This window comes from Callorhinchus milii, unplaced genomic scaffold, assembly GCF_018977255.1.
Source record: "Callorhinchus milii isolate IMCB2004 unplaced genomic scaffold, IMCB_Cmil_1.0 Scaffold29, whole genome shotgun sequence".
Classification (NCBI taxonomy): Eukaryota; Metazoa; Chordata; class Chondrichthyes; order Chimaeriformes; family Callorhinchidae; genus Callorhinchus; species Callorhinchus milii.
In genome coordinates this window covers 669443-693884 of record NW_024704770.1, presented here as the reverse complement: position 1 = coordinate 693884, position 24442 = coordinate 669443, and the positions used below count along the sequence as shown (strand labels likewise).

The window sequence follows — 24442 nt, the reverse complement described above, 5'->3', positions numbered from 1 at the left end:
CCGGAGTTAATAAACTCCCAAAAATAATAACAATAATTTTGTCACTCAATCCACGACTGTTTGTGGGATGTCTCTGTGTGCAATTTGCTGCCATTTTTTGCCCATAAAAGACACAGTCACTACACTTTACAGTGTCCTGTGAAGCTCTTTGAGAGGTCTGGAAGTCTTGATAAGGCTCTGTATGAAATGTAAGGATTATTATTGTAGATATCAGGAGCTGAATGAATGTGTGATCCGGATGTTTTTGTGTGAAATGTGACTTAATGTAGACTTTGCTCTGTGCAAATTGGCTCCACATTCACTTACAAACACAGTAGTCACTTTACAGTCAACCCTGAGAAAGATTTGAGATGTTGTCCCAACGTGAAAGGTACAATATGAACTACAAGCTTTACTCCAGAATTACACAGTTTATAAAAGGTTCTGTCCTGATGGCAATCGCAGTCAAACACAATTAATGGCTCAGGTTTTTCTGCTCATGAAACTGTCACTCGGCAGATCCTCAGCGGTTCAGAATTTTTTCCGCCGTCATTGAAACCGGGATAAAAGTAAGGATAAAGTTTCTCAGTGAAGGTTTGGGTGAAAGTGTGGAGATGAGACATGTTATCAGCGTTGTAAAATGATACCTGTCCCCCCTCATAGTCCAGGTAAACCCCCAGCTTCCCGGGTCTCTCTCTCAGGGGCAGGAGGGTCCACAGTGGAGCACAAACTTGATATTGATCCCCGTTTCTCAGGGTCACAGCCCAGACTCCGTTCTCTGGTGTCAGTGTGATGTCTCCTTTCCTGTTGACAGACTCTCGGGCCAATCCCACGTCCCACTTTGTCTTGTTGGCCACCTGCACCTCCCAGTAATGTCTCCCTGATGTGAAGCCCTCAGACCCCAGGACAATGAGATATTTACTAAACCTCTTTGGGGAGTCCGGGAGCTGCTGCCATCTGTCTCCGTCTCTCACGCTGGTCAGGTCCTCAGACAGGATGAGCCGGGGATGGGCGGTGTCAGGATCCAGAGTCAGAGCGGCCGGAGCTGAGAGACAAACAACACAAAGTGGAGTGAGGGGACGTCTGGAAGTTCAGACGGTGTAAACACATCCACATCTGGAAACACAATACAGCACAAAGGGTCACAGTGTGTGTGTGTGAGTGTGTGTGAGTGTGTGTGAGGGGTTCTTGTGAGTGTTTGAGGTGTATGTGTGAGAGGGTGTTTGAGGGATTGTATGTATGTGAGAAGGTGCCCCTGTGTGTGTGGGTTGAGTGTGCGTGTGGGGTGTGGGGGCTATGAGGGGTGTATGTGAGGGGTTTGTGTGTGAGTGGTGTGTGGGGGGGGGGGGGTATGAGGAGTGTATGTGAGGGGTGTGTGTGAGAAGTGGGGGCATGTGATGGGTGAGTGTTTGTGAGGGTTGTGTGTGAGTGGTATAAGTGTGAGGGTGTGTATGTGAGAGTGTGAGAGGTGTGTATGTTTTGGGCGGCTGTGAGGGGTTAGTGTGCATGAGGAGTGTGTGTGAGTGGTATGTGTGTGAGGGTGTGTATGTGAGAGTGTATGAGGGGTGTGTGTGAGGGGTATGTGTGCGTGTGAAGGTGTATGTGAGGGATGAGTGAGTGTATGAGGTGTGTGTGTGTGTGTGTGTGAGGGTGTAGACACAACGGTATCTGGGAACAGAGTCCAGCAAACAGGTTCACATTGTCTATGTGAGTGTGTGGGTGTGAGGGGTGTGTGAGGGGTGTATGTGATGGGTGTGTATGATAGGTGTGTGAGAGGGTGTGTGTATATGATGGAGGTGAGATATGTGTGAGTATATGGGATGCATAAGTGTGAAAGTGTGAGTGGTGTGTGAAGTGTGTGTGACAGGTGTGGGTGTGAGAGGTGTGAGTGTGCATGTGTGTGAGGTGTGTGTGTGTGACAGGTCTGTGTGAGGGGTGTGTATGTGTCAGGTATGGGTGTGTGAGGGGTGTGCATGAGGGACGTTTGTGAGCGTGTGTGAATGATATTTGTGTGAGGGTCGCATGTGTGTGAGGTGTGTGAGGTGTGTGGGTGAGGGTTGAACGTACATGTGTGAGGGGTGTGAGTATGTGTGTGTGGGGTGTGTGTGTGAGGTTGTGTGGGGTGTGCGGGGTGTGTGTGTATGAGGTGTGTGTGTGAGGGTGTGCGGGGTGTTTGTATGAGGTGTGTGTGTGTGAGAGTGTGCGGGGTGTGTGGGGTGTGTGTGTGTGTGTGTGTGTGTGTGAGGGTGTGCGGGGTGTGTGTGTGTGAGGGTGTGTGTGTGTACGGGGTGTGTGTGGGGTGTGTGTGAGGGTGTGCGGGGGGTGTGGGGTGTGTGTGAGGGTGTGTGTGAGGGTGTGTGTGAGGGTGTGCGGGGTGTGCGGGGTGTGTGTGTGAGGGTGTGCGATGTGTGTGTGTGTGAGGGTGTGTGTGTGAGGGTGTGCAGGGTGTGTGTGTGTGTGTGTGTGAGGGTGTGTGTGAGGGTGTGCGGGGGGTGTGGGGTGTGTGTGTGTGAGGGTGTGTGTGAGGGTGTGAGGGTGTGTGTGAGGGTGTGTGAGGGTGTGTGTGAGGTTGTGAGGGTGTGTGTGAGGGTGTGTGAGGGTGTGTGTGTGAGGGTGTGTGTGTGAGGGTGTGTGGGTGAGGGTGTGTGGGTGTGTGAGGGTGTGTGTGTGAGGGTGTGTGTGAGGGTGTGTGTGTGAGGGTGTGTGTGTGAGGGTGTGTGTGTGAGGGTGTGTGTGTGTGAGGGTGTGTGTGTGAGGGTGTGTGTGTGTGAGGGTGTGTGTGTGTGAGGGTGTGTGTGTGTGAGGGTGTGTGTGTGTGAGGGTGTGTGTGTGGGGTGTGTGTGAGGGTGTGTGTGTGAGGGTGTGTGAGGGTGTGTGTGGGGTGTGTGTGTGAGGGTGTGTGTGAGGGTGTGTGTGTGTGAGGGTGTGTGTGTGTGAGGGTGTGTGTGTGTGAGGGTGTGTGAGGGTGTGTGTGAGGGTGTGCGGGGTGTGTGTGTGAGGGTGTGTGTGTGAGGGTGTGTGTGAGGGTGTGCGGGGTGTGTGTGTGTGTGTGAGGGTGTGTGTGTGTGTGTGTGGGTGTGTGTGAGGGTGTGTGTGTGTGTGTGTGAGGGTGTGTGTGAGGGTGTGTGTGAGGGTGTGTGTGAGGGTGTGTGTGAGGGTGTGCGGGTGTGGAGTGTGTGTGTGAGGGTGTGTGTGTGTGTGTGTGTGTGCGGGTGTGTGTGTGTGAGGGTGTGTGAGGGTGTGTGTGAGGCTGTGTGTGAGGCTGTGTGTGTGTGAGGGTGTGTGTGAGGGTATATGTGAGGGTGTGTGTGAGGGTGTGTGTGTGTGAGGGTGTGTGTGAGGGTGTGTGTGTGTGAGGGTGTGTGAGGGTGTGTGTGAGGGTGTGTGTGTGTGAGGGTATGTGTGAGGGTGTGTGTGTGAGGGTGTGTGTGTGAGGGTGTGTGTGTGGGTGTGTGTGAGGGTGTGTGTGAGGGTGTGTGTGAGGGTGTTGTGTGTGAGGGTGTGTGTGAGGGTGTGTGTGAGGGTGTGTGTGTGTGCTGGGTGTGTGTGTGTGAGGGTGTGTGTGAGGGTGTGTGTGAGGGTGTGTGCTGGTGTGTGAGGGTGTGTGAGGGTGTGTGTGTGAGGGTGTGTGTGTGTATGTGAGAGGGTGTGTGTGAGGGTGTGTGCGGGGTGTGTGTGTGTGAGGGTGTGTGAGGGTGTGTGTGAGGGTGTGTGTGAGAGTGTGTGTGTGTGAGGGTGTGTGTGAGGGTGTGTGTGGGTGTGAGGGTGTGTGAGGGTGTGTGAGCGTGAGGGTGTGTGAGGGTGTGTGTGAGGGTGTGTGTGTGTGAGGGTGTGTGTGTGTGAGGGTGTATGTGTGTGAGGGTGTGTGTGTGTGAGGGTGTGTGTGTGTGAGGGTGTGTGTGGTGTGTGTGAGGGTGTGTGTGTGTGAGGGTGTGTGTGAGGGTGTGTGTGAGGGTGTGTGTGAGGGTGTGTGTGAGGGTGTGTGTGAGGGTGTGTGAGGGTGTGTGTGAGGGTGTGTGAGGGTGTGTGAGGGTGTGTGTGAGGGTGTGTGTGAGGGTGTGTGTGAGGGTGTGTGTGAGGTGTGTGAGGGTGTGAGGGAGGGTGTGTGTGAGGGTGTGTGTGAGGGTGTGTGTGAGGGTGTGTGTGAGGGTGTGTGAGGGTGTGTGAGGGTGTGTGTGAGGGTGTGTGTGAGGGTGTGTGTGAGGGTGTGTGTGAGGGTGTGTGTGAGGGTGTGTGTGAGGGTGTGTGTGAGGGTGTGTGAGGGTGTGTGAGGGTGTGTGTGAGGGTGTGTGAGGGTGTGTGTGAGGGTGTGTGTGAGGGTGTGTGAGGGTGTGTGAGGGTGTGTGTGAGGGTGTGTGTGAGGGTGTGTGTGTGAGGGTGTGTGTGGGGTGTGTGAGGGTGTGTGTGTGAGGGTGTGTGTGAGGGTGTGTGTGAGGGTGTGTGTGAGGGTGTGTGAGGGTGTGTGTGTGGGTGTGTGTGTGGGTGTGGGTGTGTGTGTGGGTGTGTGTGTGGGTGTGTGTGAGGGTGTGTGTGAGGGTGTGTGTGAGGGTGTGTGTGTGTGAGAGGGTGTGTGTGTGGGTGTGTGAGGGTGTGTGTGAGGGTGTGTGTGAGGGTGTGTGTGAGGGTGTGTGTGAGGGTGTGTGTGTGAGGGTGTGTGTGAGGGTGTGTGTGAGGGTGTGTGTGTGAGGGTGTGTGTGTGAGGGTGTGTGTGAGGGTGTGTGTGAGGGTGTGTGAGGGTGTGTGTGAGGGTGTGTGTGAGGGTGTGTGAGGGTGTGTGAGGGTGTGTGTGTGTGTGAGGGTGTGTGTGAGGTGTGTGTGAGGGTGTGTGTGAGGGTGTGTGTGAGGGTGTGTGTGTGTGAGGGTGTGTGAGGGTGTGTGTGAGGGTGTGTGTGAGGGTGTGTGTGTGAGGGTGTGTGTGTGGAGGTGTGTGTGAGGGTGTGTGTGTGTGTGTGTGTGTGTGTGTGAGGGTGTGTGTGAGGGTGTGTGTGAGGGTGTGTGTGAGGGTGTGTGAGGGTGTGTGTGAGGGTGTGTGTGAGGGTGTGTGTGTGGGTGTGTGAGGGTGTGTGAGGGTGTGTGAGGGTGTGTGTGAGGGTGTGTGTGAGGGTGTGTGAGGGTGTGTAGTGTGTGTGAGTGTGAGGGTGTGTGAGGGTGTGTGTGAGGGTGTGTGAGGGTGTGTGTGAGGGTGTGTGTGAGGGTGGAGGTGAATGTAAGGCTATTGACATGGCTTCAGGGTGCGGATGGGGCCGTGTACCTGGGCTGATGCTGTGTCCCACCTGTCTCCAGGCTGTGTACTGTACAGGTCCTCTGTATATCCCCACCGGCAGCTCAGCCTCACACACCGACAGTGCCAAACCCCCGTCACTGACCCTGAAATAAGAGACGTTCACATTATAAAGTGAAACTACACGTTGTGTATTAAATTGTGTTTGTGTATTAAATTCTGGGATATTTGGTAAAGAACATTTCATACCTTCTGTTCCGAGCAGTTTCCTCCTAATGAGATCAAACACAGACAGATGTGAGCTCTCACTGAGACACCACCACAACAAATGACATGTGTAGAGCCTTTCCCGTCAGGAGGACGGCCCAAGCGCTGGAGGTGAAAGGCGATGTCCACGTGTCATTTGTAAGACACCACATTGTAAACTCAGACACACAGAATAGACTTCTACAGCACAGAGTTTCTGTCATTATCACAGCGATGGCACTCACTCAATGGGATTTCCACTATAAAGTGCTGTTTGTGTGAGGCTATAGCCACACACACACAGTGAGACCCGCGGACAGACACACACCACAATATACCCAATTACCAATTCAATCTCTGATCTCTTTATCAATCAGAATTAGATTGTCTGCTCCGGACTGTGTGTCACTGTGACTGAACTCAATTATAATGTAATCTCTTTACCTGCAGAAAGGTGAGAGCGTCTTTTTCCATCTGTGTCTGTAACTCTGAGAGTTCTTGTTGAACAGAATCTAATTTGTCCCGAATCTCTCGCAGATTTGTCTCCATTCGGTGTACAATCTCCTCCTCTCGCTGTCTGAGCTCTCGCATTACCCTCTGCTCTCTGTCAGTCAGACTCTGGTGCATTTCAGCAAAATCAGCCCTGACTCGGGTCTGCAAACTGCTCACCTGTCCCTGCAAACGTCAGCCATCACACCGTGTGCACACAGTAAAGAGCGACACTGAGCCATCACACCGTGTGCACACAGTAAAGAGAGACACTGAGACATCACACCGTGTGCACACAGTAAAGAGAGACACTGAGACATCACACCGTGTGCACACAGTAAAGAGAGACACTGAGACATCACACCGTGTGCACACAGTAAAGAGACACTGAGACATCACACCGTGTGCACACAGTAAAGAGAGACACTGAGACATCACACCGTGTGCACACAGTAAAGAGCGACACTGAGACATCACACAGTGTACACACAGTAAAGAGCGACACTGAGACATCACACCGTGTGCACACAGTAAAGCGCGACACTGAGACATCACACCATGTACACACAGTAAAGAGAGACACTGAGACATCACACCGTGTGCACACAGTAAAGAGACACTGAGACATCACACCGTGTGCACACAGTAAAGAGACACTGAGACATCACACCGTGTGCACACAGTAAAGAGAGACACTGAGACATCACACCGTGTGCACACAGTAAAGAGAGACACTGAGACATCACACCGTGTGCACACAGTAAAGAGCGACACTGAGACATCACACCGTGTGCACACAGTAAAGAGAGACACTGAGACATCACACCGTGTGCACACAGTAAAGAGCGACACTGAGACATCACACCGTGTGCACACAGTAAAGAGCGACACTGAGACATCACACCGTGTGCACACAGTAAAGAGCGACACTGAGACATCACACCGTGTGCACACAGTAAAGAGAGACACTGAGACATCACACCGTGTACACACAGTAAAGAGACACTGAGACATCACACCGTGTACACATAGTAAAGAGAGACTCACTGAGACATCACACCGTGTGCACACAGTAAAGAGAGACACTGAGACATCACACCGTGTACACACAGTAAAGAGCGACACTGAGACATCACACCGTGTGCACACAGTAAAGAGCGACAATGAGACATCACACCGTGTACACATAGTAAAGAGAGACTCACTGAGACATCACACCGTGTACACACAGTAAAGAGACACTGAGACATCACACCGTGTACACACAGTAAACAGAGTCACACTGAGACATTACATCGTGAACACACAGTAAAGAGAGACACTGAGACATCACCACAACAACGACAACAAGATTCCATTTATAGAGCGCCTTCACGTCGGGAGGACGTCCCAATGCGCTGTACAGTTGGGTCAGGACCCGAGCATTGGGGGAAAATGGTCATGGTGAGGGGAGGGAAGGGAGGGAGCGAGGAGGGGGTAGAGAGTCGAGAGGGGAGCTGAAGGCACGGTCAAAGAGAAAGGTCTTGAGACCGGCCTTGAAGGAGGAAAGGGAGGAAGCGGCGAAGGCACTGGGGATAGAGTTCCAGAGCCTCGGGGCTGAGAGGCTGAAGGCCACCGATGGTAGGGCGGTTGGGGCGGGGGATGTGGAGCAGACCGGAGCCAGAGGAACGGAGGGTACGGGCAGGTAGGTAGGGGGATAGTAGGTCAGAGAGGTAGGAGGGAGCAAGGCCGTGAATGGCCTTGTAGGTGAGGATGAGGATCTTGAATTCGATCCTCTGGGGGATGGGGAGCCAGTGGAGGCGAGGAGGGCGAGGGGAGTGAGGGTGAGTGATGTGTGGTCGCGGTGTCTGGTGCGGGACAGTACACGAGCTGCAGAGTTCTGAATGACCTGCAGTGTGGAGGGAGGTGCGGGAAGGCCGACGAGGAGAGAGTTCCCATAGTCCAGCCTTGAGGTGATAAAGGCGTGGACCAGAGTTTCAGCCGCGTGAGGGGTGAGGTAGTGCCGTAGTCTGGCGATGTTCCGGAGGTGATGGAAGGCGGTGCCAGTTGTGGGGATATGAGGGAGAAAGGACAGCTCAGGGTCGAACAGAACCCGAGGTTCCTGATGGCTTTGAGAGGTGGAGAGTGCGCCTTGGATGCTGATGCTGTCAGCGCCTGAGGTGCGGAGGCGCTGACGTGAGCCAATCAGGAGGGCCTCAGTTTTGCGCACGTTGAGCTGAAGAAAGTTGTCTCTCGTCCAGGACTCGATGTCGGACAGACAGCTGTCAGGACATCGGGGTCGTGGAGTTGAGGGTAGAGGAGGAAAGGTAGAGTTGGGTGTCATCCGCATACATGTGGAAGTTAACCCCATGTCTGCGGATGATGTCACCACAGGGGGAGCATATAGAGGGTGAAGAGGAGGGGACCGAGGACAGAGCCCTGAGGGACACCGCACGAGACAGTGCGGGGGGGGGAAAAGCCGTTCGTGGAAACAAAGTGAAGACGGTGGGAGAGGTACGACCTAAACCACTCAAGGACAGGGCCTTGAAGGTTGAGGTGGGAGGACAAGCGGTGGAGGAGGATAGAGTGGTCGACCGTATCGAATGCTGCCGATAGGTCGAGGAGGACGAGGAGGCAGAGGGAGCCCTGGTCACAGATGGTCAGGATGTCGTTGGTGACCTTGACCAGGGCAGTTTCTGTGCTATGGGCAGCACGGAAACCCGACTGAAGGGGTTCGAATAATGAATGAGTGGAGATGAAAGAGCGCAGCTGGGAGGCCACAACTCTTTCAAGGACCTTGGACAGGAAAGGGAGGTTGGAGATGGGCCGGTAGCTTGATACACACCGTGTACACACAGTAAAGGGAGACACTGAGACATCACATCGTGTACACACAGTAAAGAGAGACACTGAGACATCACATCATGTACACACAGTAAAGAGAGACACTGAGACATCACACTGTGTACACACAATAAACAGAGTCACACTGAGAGCCCAGAAATCAGCCCCGACACAAATTACCTTAAGTTGTGACATCTTTTGTCTCTGTTTGGCTTCAGTTTGTAGAGCAGTTTCCTTCCTCTGTGTGAGAGAAGCGAAGGAGGATTTCACTTTACCCTGAAATAGACACACAGAATAAAAGTGTTTGAATGTGAAAATATCAAGTGGAACAGGTTTAGTCCCTCGTGAGGGGTATTGTGGAGTCCTGTAGCTCAGTGGTTAGAGCACTCGCTTTGAAATCGAGAGACCTGAGATCAATTCCAGGCAGAGGGCCAAACCTCGGGCAAGTTTCCTTACTCCACACAGAGCCTAATAATAATCCCTCCAAAACCAAAAACAATAATAAATTGGTCATTTTCAATCTACAACTGTTTGTGGGACATTGCTGTGCGCAATTGGCTGCCGCGTTCGCCCACAAATATACAGTCAATTCACTTTACAGTGTGTTCTGTGAAGCACTTTGGGACGTTCTCCCGACGTGAAAAACGCTATATCAAATGCAAGGATTATTATTATTATTATTATTATTGTTGTTACCTTGTAGATTTCAGCAGCTTCCTCAATGGGCAGGAAGCTGTGACCTCTGTGTTCCTGCCCATGACTGCAAACTGCACACAGCAATTTCTTGTCCGTTTCACAGAACAGCTTCAGTTCCTCCCGGTGTTTCTCACAGTGACGTTTAATTGCCATCTCTGTTGAGGCCAGGCTCAGTTCCTGAGCTTTCTCCACAATTTTGACCAGAGCCCAATTAACCTTGAGATTCCTTTTGGCTATAACCTGCCGACATTCCGGGCAGGAGTTTGTCTCCTGCTTTTCCCAGCTCCGGGTGATACAAGAGCGACAGAAGTTGTGGCCACACTCCAGGGTAACAGGATCAGTAAAGAAATCCAGACAAATGGGACAGTTTAACTCCTCGGTCAGACGCTGGACCTGATCTCTGGAAGCCATGTTCACCCTCAGGTCTCTGTGGGTTAAACTGCTTCAGTGTCAGTGTTGCTGCTGTGTGTCCCGTCCTGTGACAGAGTTCACTCCACTCCGATTGACACACCTTCGGGGACTGTGAACAATGCCAGTGATTGGTCGGCAAAGAGATTGATGTGGAAATGGAGCAAAGTTCAGTGTAAAAACAATATGGGCGAAGAGCCAGAGGGAGAAGGTAAGAAACCCAGTAAATGTGGAACCAGGAATAGACCCTGAGAACAATAATCCCGATCTCTCTCCTGAACACGTGGACATTCCCTATCGGGAGGGGCCGGGGTATTTACTCTCCTGATTAATAATGTCTGGTTAATCCAACCTTTCAGTATTTACTCTTCCTCTTCCCACATCCGCACCATCGATCTCTGTCCTCTCGCCACACAATCTCCTTCTCCCTACACAAACTCCCCCTCCCTACACAAACTCCCCCTCCCTACACAAACTCCCCCTCCCTCCACAAACTCCCCCTCCCTCCACAAACTCCCCCTCCCTCCACAAACTCCCACTCCCTACACAAACTCCCCCTCCCTACACAAACTCCCCCTCCCTACACAAACTCCCTACACAATCCTCCCCTCCTTCCCCAATACACCAGGATCCACACTGATATTTCAGTAAGATTATGATTTGTGCTTTACATTCCTGTTCTAACCTTCAATTGCCTCCATGCCCTTGCCCGCCCCTCTTTCCACTTCTGTATTTGTGGGGGTCCACCCACTCGCTTCCCATCCTAACTCCATGTCCCCATTCTCTCCCCACCAGCAGCGGAGAAAGCCACTTTGTGCACATGACGTATTTTTTAAAATACTAAAATAAATATTAGATGTGATCACACATCGACTTTGGTGATAAATGAAATCTTGGCTTGACGGAGGAACATGAACCTGACAGGTCCACAGCCCCTCATCCCCTACTGCTGGTACACAATAAATAACTACTGTGGCTGAGAAACTCGGACACAACAGGTGATATAACTGACCACACCTGGTTTCCAGCAAGTCATTAAACAGCTTGTCAACGTGTTGCAAGATCAAAGGGAGGTTATAATGAAATAATTATTAACTTGTTTGCTCTCCCTACCTTGGTAGCTAACAAACCTTTGACCGAGATTCTGGACTATTGTCACCATGTACAACATACAGTGTAATACCAGTACCTTGTACAGTTTCCTCTCTCTTGTGACCACAGCCAATGGACCCAGAAGCCACTTCTCCCTCCATTCCCTCCTCGAGCCCCTACAGTCTGGTTTTTGCCCGGACTGCCCACAGCGCACAGCAGCACTTGTCAAAGTTACAAACAGCATCCTCTCTATCTGTGACCAGGGCTTCCTCTGCCTCGACGATCACTGGGATCTCTCTACCGTGTTTAACACAGTCGACTAGGCCGTCCTCCTCCACCACCGCTCCTCCCTCACCATCGTTAGTCGGACCGCACTCACATGCCCCTGCCCCCGCAAGGCACCTGCGGGTACCCCAGCGCTCCATCCTTGGCCTCTTCTTTTCCTTATCTATATGCTCCCTCTGGGCAATGTCATCCCCAGACACCAGTATACTTCCACATGTATGTGGATGACACACAAATCTACTTTGCCTCCTCCAGCACCAACTCCAGGTCCCCGATGGTCTATCAGTTTGTCTGGCAGATATCAGTGCCTGGATGAGTGCAAACTTCCTGCAGCTGAATGTGGACAAGATAGAAGACACTCTCCAACCATTACCCCAAATCCAGCTGAAACCCTCGTCCATGTGTTTGTCACCTCGTACCTGGACTATTCAAATGCACTCCTCACGGGTCTCCCCAGCTCCACTATTCACAAGATCAGCTCATTCAGACTCTGCCGCCCACATCCTGAGCCGACCAAACTCCGTCCCCACACCTCACCAGCTCTGGCCCAGGCTCCTCTGGCTCCCCATCACCCAACACATTGACTGCAAGATTCTCACACTCGTGTTCAAATCCCTTCACTCTCTGGCACCTCCCAACCTCTCCTGCCTTCTCACTCCCCAATCCACCGCCTGACACCTCCGCTCGACTGGCCCCGGCTCCTGCTCATCCCTCGCACCCTCCGCCCAACCATCGGAGGTTGCGCTTTCAGCCACTACGTTGAAAACGCTGGAACACACTCCCTCAATCCCCCGCCTTGTCCCCTCGCTCCCCTTTTTCCTGTCCTGCTGAAAACGTTTCTCTTCGACCATGTTTATAGGCACCTCACACCACCCCCCACCCCACCCCTTTGACAAAGCTATTGATAACTTGGAAAAGAGAGCAATCTGAAACCTTTGAAATATATTGTGTCTCATAACTAACGAAATCACACATAGAATCTGCAGAAAAATACAATGAACTACAAACTGCCTCTTTTTAAAGTTCAAAGTGATTGTTTCTGGTCTAAAATAATGATCATTTGAAGTATTTCAGGTGGACATTAAGGAGCTCATGGCATTGTTCAAAAAGAGGTGGAAGTTTCTCCCGGTTTCTGGTGAACAATTCCCCAAATTATATTGCTCATTCACCCCAAGGCCATTTGTGGGGTATTGCTGTGTGCAAACTGGCTGCTATGTTTCACCCACAAAATACAGTCAAACCACTTTACAGTAGATCCTGTGAGATGTAGATGTCTTAATGACATAATGAGGTTCTATATCAAATTCAAGGTTTATTATTAATAGTGTTATTATTAATGTGAGTGACCACCGTGGGGTGAGTGACCAACTTAATTTGGAGGATTGTTGGCCAGGAGACTGGCACGGAGAAAATCCCTTCTCTTTTCGAACATTGCCATGAGATCTTTACAACCACCTGAACAGTCAAAAGGGGAGTCCTTTAACATCTCAACTGATGGACGGCACCTCCGACAATGCAACAACTCCCAGTGCTGCGCTGTCATGTTAGACAATATGAGTTCCAATTCCAAAAATGGGACTCCAACCCACCACCTCTGGATTGAAAGCTGAGAGCCCTACCAACTGAGCCAGGCCGACACACTGCGCCTCTCTGTTCTTCCAATCCTTTTGAAACGTTACCAATAAATATAGGGTGGTCCAACTGGGTGCCCACAGGGCTGTGTCGGGCCCTGGGATAATATCCTCCAGCCGCCAAACATTCTCCATCTGCCTTGTCTACACGGAGCGGAGATCGTATCAATCTTTTTTCAGACGCGTTTAGAGCCGATGTGCTGGGTGGGGCTGAGCTGTGATTTGAATGATAGCATGAATCACGCGCTTTCATTCAAATTTCATACGTTCTGGCATCCAAAATTGCATCAATTCAAGCTCGGGTCCGTAACTCTGTCTGTCCAGTGCCTTGGGATGTCCTCCTATCATGAAAGGCTCCATACAAATGTAATGTTGTTGTTGTTGTTGCATATTAAAGGGCCTTTGGTTTATAGTCTAGCTTGAATTTATATGATTTGCAAATTACACAGTAAAAGTCCCTAACTATTAAGTTTTACGTCGCCAACAAAAAAGGTTTAACCTCCAATGAGGTGTTTGATTTTGTACCGGAGTTCTCCAGGAAATAAGTCAGAACTTTCTGAGAGGTTTAAGTGTGACATGGTGCCCAAAGGATTTAATGATCTTTTGCAGTGTCTGGTGAGATCGTGTGAGTCCAAGCCCCCAATGTGGGCTTTAATCCACAACCATTTTACTCAGAGGTACGGCCACTACCAACCAAACCAGGCCATCACACAAATACCAACTGCACACATAAAAACAATAGAATTGTTTACACAGAGGGTTTTCCAACATGCAGCGCTCTATTTGGAAAAGTGTTTGAAGTAAATTGGCTGCTGTGCTCACTTGCAAAATAGAGTACCTATGCTTTACAGTATCGCTCTGAGACATCCTCCCGATGGGAAAGGTGCTCTCTCAAAATGCAATGATTGGAATAATCCTCAGTACCTGGAGATCTCATTTCAAACAGAGTAAAAGTGGGAACAGTAAGAGTGTGGCCTTATGCTCCCACGATAGTCATTGCAAATTCCCAACTGGATTGAAAAGCGTAAATCCCACAGGGAAATGATGACATGTGTGAGTGTGGTGTGCACCTGAGATCGGCTTCAAAACCCTCGGAATAATCTGCTTTATGGAAATGCTTGCTGTTAACAGACAGACATCATGGACAATGTAAATTAATCTCCAGAGAGTTCAGAAGGGCAGAAATGCTGTGAGTTTGAAGTGTTGACTTAAGGTTGGGCTGACAGTCTGATGGACATGTGAAATGTTTAAACATGTTGCAGTGCTGTTCTCTCTCACAATCATTGTGTACAACACTGAACTAATCTCAGAGATTGTGTAATGTTGTTCTCTCATGGGAAATTTACCCTCTATACATATGAAGGCTGTGCTGTGTCAGCAAATCAGAGCTCCAGTGCGGAACTGACCTGCAGCATCAACAGCACCAGCTCCTCTGAAAGAAAATGAACAATTACTTTGCTTTAGTTATGATAGTTTCAGACATAGTGACATTCTACTATCCTATCCTCTCAGCAGTTGGCATTATTGGTAAGGCATCAATTTATCTTTTTTTCTCTCTCGCTCACCTGCTGTTATTGCTGTATCTGGTTTGTTGGGGAGATAAACGTGGTGTCCTCACAGTCAAAGTGGTCCAGGGTGATGGGTTTGGCCACAGAAATCTAAGTATGTCAGCCACCCTCTGTGTCTGGTCTGGTTCCTGAGCCAGGTGGCCCCGCAGTACTCCAGGGCACGGATGGAGACAGGTCAGGCCAGCCTGGCTCATCAGTGGGATTTGGAGGGCCAGTCATGGGGGTAGGGAGCTTCTCATTCAACTCTTGTTAAATGCACAAGCCAAAGTCCTGACAGGTAGGGTGCTCCGAGGTGGACAAGGAACTTGAAAGCTTTGCCAGGAAAAACTGCTGCTTCAAATCCCACAACCTGTCTTGATGTGCTGTGTTGTACTGTACGTTTCCTTGTATGTTGTGACCACTTCTGTTTTCTTCCTCCCACATCAATATGTCTTATGTTTCACATCTGCTGTGCACACAATCGATTGCTTTAAAATGTAGATGTTTTTTCTGCTCCAACAATCTCTAAATGATAATGTTACCTGTTTTGTGTTTCAGTCAGTGGTTCTCAGATTTTCCAAAGATTTATTCTCCCTTGTTTAAAATCTTGTAATATTTTATTTGATTAGAACCAAGTGATATTCACCAGGATATTGCTTGGAATCAGGAAATCCAGCAATAGGAAAAGGCTTGAGAGACTGCGCTTTTTTCTTTGGTGCTGAGAAAGCTCAGAGGGATATGAAAGAGATGTGTCAGAGGATGGAATGCCGAGAGAGGGTGGACAGTGGTCGGGGACTGGGAGTCTCGGGACATAGATGTGCACAAGTTAGTTGATGCGTTCGCCCACAGATTTACAATTACTCACTGTGTGGGAAGCCAAGTGATATTATTTGAGATATTTGAACAAAGTAATAAGGCAATATTATTAATAATAATTATTGCATTTGATATAGCACCGAATCAAATCATTGAGGCATCTCAAAGCACTTCACAGAACATGCTGTCCAGTTTAATGACTCTACATTTTGTGTGTAGCAGCCAATTACGGAGAGCAGTGTCCCACAAACAGGGGTAAAATAAATGACCAAACTTCACTGCAAATTTATTTTTGAAGAGATTATTACCATCCGGAAAGCATTCCGCTAATCCACTATCCATAGAATTCCTACTTTCCACCAGATAAACAGAGGTGTGTGGAGTAAAGAAACCTTAGGAGGTGACGAGAATTCCAACATTCATCTCATGAAATATCGACCATTTCCTATCTTTATATACCAGAAGATTTTTCTAACAAACACAACAAAGGGCAACTGATTTATTGACTACTTTCTGGACATGTGAATTAGATGGTAATGACATGACTGTGAAATACTGATAGACTGGTATAAATACCGAGTCAGGTTCACAGATACCCTGGAATACCTCAAGGTGACTGACCGTGATGCAATCAGCATCAGTTATTGCCACTGTTTGTCTCTTTCTTTACAGTTAATGTGATGGCCATTGTAATCCTTTCTCGGGGAAAGTGTGGTCTCTCCGGATGCATCACTTGGTACATGGAGGCCATGGCTGTGGCCGATTTACTGGTCATTATATTTGAAGTGATATTGCAATGGATTCTTAGTAATTACCCGATTTACTCACGTACCATGTACATCTATCCCGTATGCAGCCTCCACACCATCATGATTTATGCCTCCACAGACATCTCTGTGTGGCTCACAGTGGCTTTCACCTTTGATCGCTGGGTAGCAGTTTGTTGTCAGAGACTGAAAACACAATATTGCACCGAGAGAACAGTGACAGTCGTGGTATCAACGGTGGGTTTTCTGGGCTGTGTAAAGAACATTCCCTGGTACTTTCGGAATATCTTTCACATTGCAAGTAACACTGGATTGAGAGAATGTTCAGTTGACCAAAGCTTTTACACTTCCCATGCGTGGGCAGCATTTCAGTTGTTCCACTCTATCGTCACACCACTGATCCCATTTGTGGTGATCATTCTGCTCAATTCACTGACCGTCGAGCACATTCTTGTAGCCAGTCGAGTTTGCAGGAAACTGCGAGGCCACAGTAACGTGGAGAGTCACAGGGACCCGGAGATGGAGAGCCGACGGAAATCTATAGTTTTACTATTCACCATATCGGGCACTTTTGTATTATTGTGGATCACGGACATTACGGTTTCCATAAGGAATCGAATGGCATATCGTGCTGCATACGGCATCGTTCTGCCTTTCCCCCCTTCGATCGGTCAAATGCTGAGACTTTTTAGTTGCTGCAGTAACACATTTATTTACATGATAATTCAGTCCAGATTCAGGGACCATTTGAAGAATATGGTGAAATATCCCTTTACGTTGACATTCAGATTAGTCAAATCATGAACATGGCAAATACACATAGAGCCGGTGTTAAAACAATAATAATAATAATAATCCTTGCATTTGATATAGCGCCTCAGCACGTATTCAAGACGTCTGATACATCCTCTCTACTCAAAATGCTCATTACAAGATGCAAGGATTATGTTTATTATTATCATCAGCTTGACAGCAAACGGCACAGTTGTTAAGTGTTGTGCGAGGTTACATTGCTCATGAACACTGTGGAAATGTCACACTGATTAAATCTTTGCTTCCCAATACGGGGGTGAAATGCCATCTTGATGTCGATTTTACTCTATTTCTTTTTCCTTTTTGAATGTTCTGGTTTTGGCACCGTGTTGAAGCTTATCCCAGTTTTGAAGGTTCTTGGCAGAAGCCCCAACAAGTAGTACAGGTGAGACAGGTCGGTCTGACATCAGTGCTGACCCGAGCACTGCGGACCTGCCCGGCTCAGCAACAGGAACACCCAGAAACACCTTCAAGCATTGCCTGGAATGGAGACATTCCTTTGTGATTGGATTGCTGACAAAGCTGAAGTGAACCTGAATGTGCCCCTAACCTGCAGCCTGGAGGCGGTGTTCGGATCCCAAACACAGGCGCCTCATGCCCTGGCTCTTCCTCCCCACCATCAGTGGGTGAGCTTTCAGCCATTCTGTCCATGGAGGACTACTATTGTGCTCCCCGCAATCTTTCTGCCGCCAAAATCTTCTCTTAACCACAACAGCAACAACAACAACAAGATTCCATTTATAAAGCGCCTTTCACGTCAGGACGTCCCAAGGCGCTGCACAGTTGGGTCATGACCCGAGCAGGGGGGGAATGGTCAGGGTGAGGGGAGGGAGGGAGGGAGCGAGGAGGGGGGAATGGTCAGGGTGAGGGGAGGGAAGGGAGGGAGCGAGGCGGGGGGAAATGGTCAGGGTGAGGGGAGGGAAGGGAGGGAGGGAGCGAGGAGTGGGAAGAGAGTCGAGAGGGGAGCTGAAGGCACGGTCAAAGAGAAAAGTTTTGAGACCGGCCTTGAAGGAGGAAAGGGAGGAAGCGGCGAAGGCACTGGGGGATGGAGTTCCAGAGCCTCGGGGCTGAGAGGCTGAAGGCCCGACCACCGATGGTAGGGCGGTTGGGGCGGGGGACGTGGAGCAGACCGGAGCCAGAGGAACGGAGGGTACGGGCAGGTAGGTAGGGGGATAGTAGGTTGGAGAGGTAGGAGGGAGCAAGGCCGTGAATGGCCTTGTAGGTGAGGATGAGGATCTTGAAATCAATCCTCTGGGGGATGGGGAGCCAGTGGAGGCGAGCGAGGGTGGGAGTGATGCGGTCCCGAAGCCTGGTGCGGGACAGTACACGAGCTGCAGAGTTCTGAATGACCTGCAGCTTGTGGAGGGAGGTGGCGGGAAGGTCGGCGAGGAGAGAGTTCCCATAGTCACTTTGTTTTTCACGTGATTTCTGCCATATCGCCCCCTGCCCTCCACTGTTCCCTCCTGGCCAGAAACTCAGGTTGCCGCAGATGTGAAAGGCTCAGTTTGGTCTCAATAAGTCAGTTATAATTGTGAATTGTTTGTTAATACAATTATTGCAATGGGGACAATGTGCAGAATCTTCATTATAAAGTGCTGGGATGTGGCTCTATAATGGCAAATATTGCCCATTGTATCCAACTGGAATAAAACACCCAAACACTCGGGCGCTATCATCAAAGAAGGACGATCGTGAAGTCATAGAATCGACAGCAACAAATGACATTTGCACCTTAGCGCCTTTCACATCAGGAGGACGTCCCAAAGCGCTGGACGGTCAGAGATCCGCACCCGAGAAGAGCAGGTGGTCGGGATCAGGAGGGGTGGAGGGCGAGGAGGGTTGGGGTAGAGTGTGAGCTCGGAATTACAGGGCCACTTGTCAGAATAACAACTCATTGCATGTTGTGACACCACTGTTTTAAACAGTGTATTGGGGTGGGGCTGTAGCATTTGCATAAGAATTTCAGTTTAAATTGGTTTCTTAAAACTTTGTTTTAATTTGATCTTGTTTCAGCCATTTTGATTATATTCTATGAAGCGCTTTGAGACGTCTCGAAGATGTGATCAGGTGCTGGATCAAAGGCCAAGGATTATTATTATTATTTGCTGAACTGTGATTGTGATGAGGGTGGGATTCAGGGTCCTGTGAGCACAGCGTTGGGTGAACAAGGACAAATATTGAATGGAAATTGAAAAGTAAGGTGAAGAAGTGGTGCTGTGTATTTTAGTAGGTGACTTGCAGTCCCGTTCTCATCCCTTTGCTCCCCAGTGCTGACGAAGGGTCGTGATCCCGAAATGTTGACTCACTTTCCTTTCTCCATAGATGCTGCCTGACCTGCTGAGTGTTCCCAGAGACTTCTGTCTTTGTCCCTTTCTTATATCAGTGCTGTAGATAAGGGAGAAAGAATGTTTTAATAAGATGGTCTTTGAAGGGGTGAGGAGTAAAAACAAGGAAACGATATCTACGAGACAAACCAGATGATCTTGAAGGTCGCAATAACTTGTTTGTTCACATATATAAATGTCCAGCAGAAAGAAGAACCTATTTAGAATAAACCTCCTGCAACTTTGTCCAGATCAGTAACTTGACCGGTCTTTATCATGCATATTGCTGCATAAAGGTTGAAACTTTAATGTTCACCTGTCTGTGTGAGTTTGATTGTCTCGTGGACACGAACCACACGGAGAGATCTGTGATCATCAATAATTGTGTGATTGGTGAACTGTGAGTCTTCTCCGGTTCAGGAAAGCACATTGGTGACGTGGTGTCCAGCCCAACAGTGCGGCCGAAACAACTCTGATCATTTGTGGAAGGAAGAATGGGGTCAGTGTAAGAACAACACAGTGTACATCCGTCCAGTACTGGAGCAAAGCCACACAACCTGGTGCACAGTCAGCCAGACCCAAGTCAAGAGACTCCAGCACATCCAGAACCAAGCAATAAGGTTTGGGTGTCGCCTGTTGCCCACACGAGATCTCTGGACCGCCAGCACCTTGGGAGGTTCTTCTCACGTGAGAGGCACTACACAAATGGAACATTTGAAGTCATCCTTCGCTATCCTCACTGACAGAGGAAGAAGGACAGAACCCACAACATTGCATCTGTCAAACTGCATTGTCAGTCTGCAGGAAGGTGTGAGCCCCTGCCCAGCCCAGGATCACACCCACCTCAGATATTGCCATGACTTTCTGTATCTCACAGCAGGTTGAGCTGAGCCATTTCCTAAAGAAGAAATAAGCCGCGGAGGATTGAAAAGAGTTGGAAACATTGGGCCATCTTCAGCCTCTTCCCAATGATAGTTGTAGAGACGGTAAGTGAAGGGACATCCACAGTGGAGTTCTGAGGCGTAGTGATCAGTGCAATTCCCTCTCAAGCCAGAGAATCCGGGTTTGAGACCGGGTCAGGGCGAAACCTGAGCTAAATTTCCATACCCCTCACGCCTCTGTTTATCGAGCAGTAAGTAGGAACTTGATTGTCAATCAATGAGCAGATCGCTTTCTGGTGTGGAAATACCTTCCAAGTCAATCAATCAATTGGTCTATGGGTACATCAGTCCATCGCTTGTTTGGTCGATTGGTCGGTCATTCCGTCGCTCAGAAAGGCAGTGAAATGTGATATACAGACTCGGTGGTCTGAATGGTCTCCTCCTGTAACTGCAGCACAGAATTCCGATGCCCTTAAACCCAGATTCAATTTCCTAAACACGGGTGGGGGGCCATCTCGCAGGTTGGGGCTGTGGGTCCCCGGCCCCGGAGGTCAGTGCAACCGAGTCATTCTTATCGAAGGATGGAATGTCTCTGTGTGTTTAATGTCAGAGAGCACACGGCTGAGGTCCAGTCCTCCATCTCCTCCCCCACCAACTGCTTCCGATGTTAAAAACAGGTGACAGATCAATAAACCCTCAGTGACATCACAGCCCATCACAGGGGCAGAGGAAGGACCACACGGCTCCTGTCGCTGTAATACCGCGTTCAGCCACAGAGGGCGGTGTTGCACTGCGGAGCCAACAATTCACAGCCAACACCGCCCTCTGCTGGTCACACCCCCTCCTCACCCTCACCAGCCCCGCCCCCTCCCCACCCAGCCCCGCCCCCTCCCCACCCAGCCCCGCCCCCTCCCCACCCAGCCCCGCCCCCTCCTCACCCAGCCCCGCCCCCTCCACACCTAACCCCTAACCCCTACTCACCCAGCCCCTCCCACACCTCACTCAGCCCCACCCCCTCACCAACCAGCTTCGCCCCCTCCACACCCCGCCCCGCCAACTCCACCTCCACACCCACCCAGTCCCGCCCCCTCCTCACACAGCCCCGCCCCTCAAACCAGCCCCGCCCCCTCCACACCCAGCCCCGCCCCCTCCACACCCAGCCCCACCCCCCACCAGCCCCGCCCACTCCACACCCAGCCCCGCCCCCTCCTCACCCAGCCCCACCCCCCCACCCAGCCCCACCCACTCCACACCCAGCCCCACCCACTCCACAACCAGCCCCGCCCCCTCCTCACCCAGCCCCGCCCCCTCCTCACCGAGCCCCTAACCCTCCTCACCCAGTTCCGCACCCTCCTCACACAGCCCCGCCCCCTGCTCAACCAGCCCCGCCCCCTCCTCACCCAGCCCCGCCCCCTCCTCACCGGGCCCCACCCCTTCCTCACACAGCTCCGCCCACTCCACACCTAACCCCTCCCCCTACTCACCCAGCCCCTCCCCCTGCTCACCCAGTCCCGCCCCTCCACAGCTAACACCTCCCCCTACTCACCAAGCACATCCCGCTCCTCACCATGCCCCGCCCCCTCCAAACCCACCCAGCCCCGCCCCCTCCCCACCCAGCCCCGCTCCCTCCTCACCCAACACCGCCCCCTCCTCACCGGGCCCCACCACTTCCTCACACAGCCCCGCCCGCTCCACACCTAACCCCTCCCCCTACTCACCCAGCCCCTCCGCCTCCTCATGCAGCTCCTCACTGGCCCCGTCTCCTGCTCGTCCCTCACACCCTCTGCCCCACCATCGGAGGTCGCACTTCCAGCCACTACGCCCTGAAACCCTGGAACACTGTCCCTCAATCCCTCCGCCCCCTCTCTCCCCTTTTTCAAGTCCCGCCTGAAAGCCTTCCTTTCTAACGGTGCTTACGGCCACGTCCCACCCCTGGGCTCGGAGTCAGGCTCCGGCACTGAGAGGCGCTCTGAGGCGCTATCCTGCGTGGAGGGCGCTGTATAAGTGCAAGTTGTTGTTGTTACGTTTTATTCTGCCATCAATGGTTTACCAATCGCAGCCACTTGCGATGCCCCGACAGCTGCTGCTGCTGTTGTCGCTGTTGGTGTGAAGGGGAATAGTGTACGAGAGGTCAGACTGTGGCTCCGGGTGTGAGCGCCGGAAGCTGATCACTGACTGACGGAGCACAGTCACAGCCGCTTCCTGACACTTGTGCTCTGTGCGGCCGCCCCACCTGAAGGCAGTCGGACTCCTCCTGTGTGAAGCCACTGTCCAGACTGCGCTCAACCGGAGACTCCACACACACAGAACAGCATCGTGTTCCGCACTTTGCTAATGAGCTGCTCAGCAACGTCCACTGTGCTGTAACGTCGGCAAACAATCATTTCCTGTAAACTCACCGTCTTGAATTGTCAGTAACAGAAAGAAACACAAAACAATATAACAATATAAAGACACAGAACTTTCCAGCATTTATGTAAGTTGCTAAATAAAGCCATCGCCTCTTATTGATTCATTTATTATGTAAGAAAATTACAGACAATGCAGAAAATGGGTTAACAAAGGCAACCGGACAATAAAAAGCCATATCACAAGCTGAGGGTAGACTATTTTCTGGGTAATTAATCTGTCCGTCTCTGCCACATTACACCAGAGATATACTGCACAATAGAAACTGTCCACTGTTCAGATACTCCAACACTTGATGACATTTTCACAATGAGACTGTGTAGAGATACACATTGGATGGAACCAACAGCCTCAGGAGGCCACAGACACAGCCATTTGGGACGTTGGGAAGAGGGAAGAATTGGTATTTAATAAGTCAGGACATGAAGGTACATGGAGACAACGCTGGGAAATGGAGTTAGAGGGAATTCCCACAGAAGCCGGTGCCGGCTCCAGCCGCCTTGGCCATTCCTTCAATGGAACAAGAAACAATATGAACCACTGGGCGGGAAAAACTCTCAATAAACCAGAAACACACTGATGTAGAACAAGATGTGATTAGAAATAGTCACACATCACCGAGAGACTGATCACCAGGATTGTCCTGACATTCAGCAAATACAAACCTTGTTCATGTCAGGAGAAAAGTGTCTCCAACAACAATCATCAAGAACAAGAATGAAAATAACTTGGAATGATGTTGAGCTTCAGGTTCCCTCAAAGTCGGGGTATTTTGTGAGGAGCCACACACGGAGCTGTTCTGTGTCCTGTTGTTTAGGAGCCGTGACATTGATGTCTTTCCTGATGTGGAGATTTCTGTTGTGTTCTGACAGATTTGCTGTAAATTATCGGCTCCTGTAGATGTTGTTACAGGTTCCGAGTCCTCTCTCCCGGGTCAAGTGGCTTTGAAAATCCTATAACACCACTTGGAAAAGGTAAAGGTGTTTTTGTCAGTTTACTGGTCAACAATCCATGAGGTAACCGGACATCAGCATCAGACAGTCAGGGCGCTCTACACACACTCCCTGATACTCTCTCCCTCGCAGTTACTGACAGCTTCAGGGATTCGGGAGTTGGGGGAAAGCCGCACTGAATCCACTTCTGATTCAAACTTCACGTGTTTTCTTTGCAGTTTTCTCCTCCAGTTTCTTCTCTCCTTGTCCTGAAGGAGTGTTACTGTCCTTACATTTCACTGGGCTCCGACTGCACCAGCAGCCCTCGCCATCCGGCTTCTCACCCCAAGTGATGGTTTAACAATAATAATCCTTGCATTTGATACAGCGCTTTTCATGTCTTCTAAACTTCTCAAAGTGCTTCACATAATAGTGTGTAAAGTGAATTGACTGTATATTTGTGGGCGAAATACGGCAGCCAATTGCACACAGCAGAGCCCACAAACAGTCGTGGATTGAAATGACCAATTTATTATTTTTTTGAGGTATTATTATCATATTATCAGGCGTGTGGGGTAAGGAAACTTGCCCAAGGTTTCACTCTGCCAGGAATCGAACCCGGGTCTCTCGCTTGCAAACGTGACACGGTTTCATGCCCGGCTTGAGAGCATAAGCCACCACATCAAACCATTCACAACCATTACATTGTGAAATGGACAATCAAGTTTGTGATTTCAGTAAATACAGAGATTGAGAACAGGAAGGATTAGAATGGGAAGTGTGTTAAATGCTGAATTTTACGCGATTTCCATGAGAACAGAAATAAACATTGTGGCCAAACATAACACCGATATAGTCTCCAAAAGAGGCTTCCTCAAGGCATGAGAACAGAGAGGAAAATAGGTGTAAGGTAAAGCACACTGACAACAGGTGGAATAGAAGATAGATTAAAATAACAAGGAATGTAGATTAAAATAAAGATTAAAATGAAAGTCTTTTATAAATCTTTCCCCGGAAAAACAGCGGTTGGGGAAGCAATAAGATTCTTGTCTTTATGCCCAAGTGGGATATGAAATCAAGATT

The 24442-nt window shown here is 50.2% G+C and overlaps 1 protein-coding gene across 1 annotated transcript; it reads right to left on the bottom strand.

The window, feature by feature from the left end:
* Positions 1-165: 165 nt before the first annotated feature.
* On the bottom strand, positions 166-9951 carry LOC103171837 (zinc-binding protein A33-like). Its single transcript, XM_042344609.1, has 6 exons — positions 9455-9951; positions 8858-9034; positions 5891-6121; positions 5450-5472; positions 5231-5346; positions 166-1024 (listed from the first exon to the last, which is right to left on the bottom strand). The coding sequence occupies exons 1-6, from the start codon at positions 9863-9865 to the stop codon at positions 477-479; spliced, it is 1506 nt and encodes a 501-aa protein (XP_042200543.1). The 5' UTR covers positions 9866-9951; the 3' UTR covers positions 166-476.
* Between the last annotated feature and the right edge of the window lie 14491 nt (positions 9952-24442).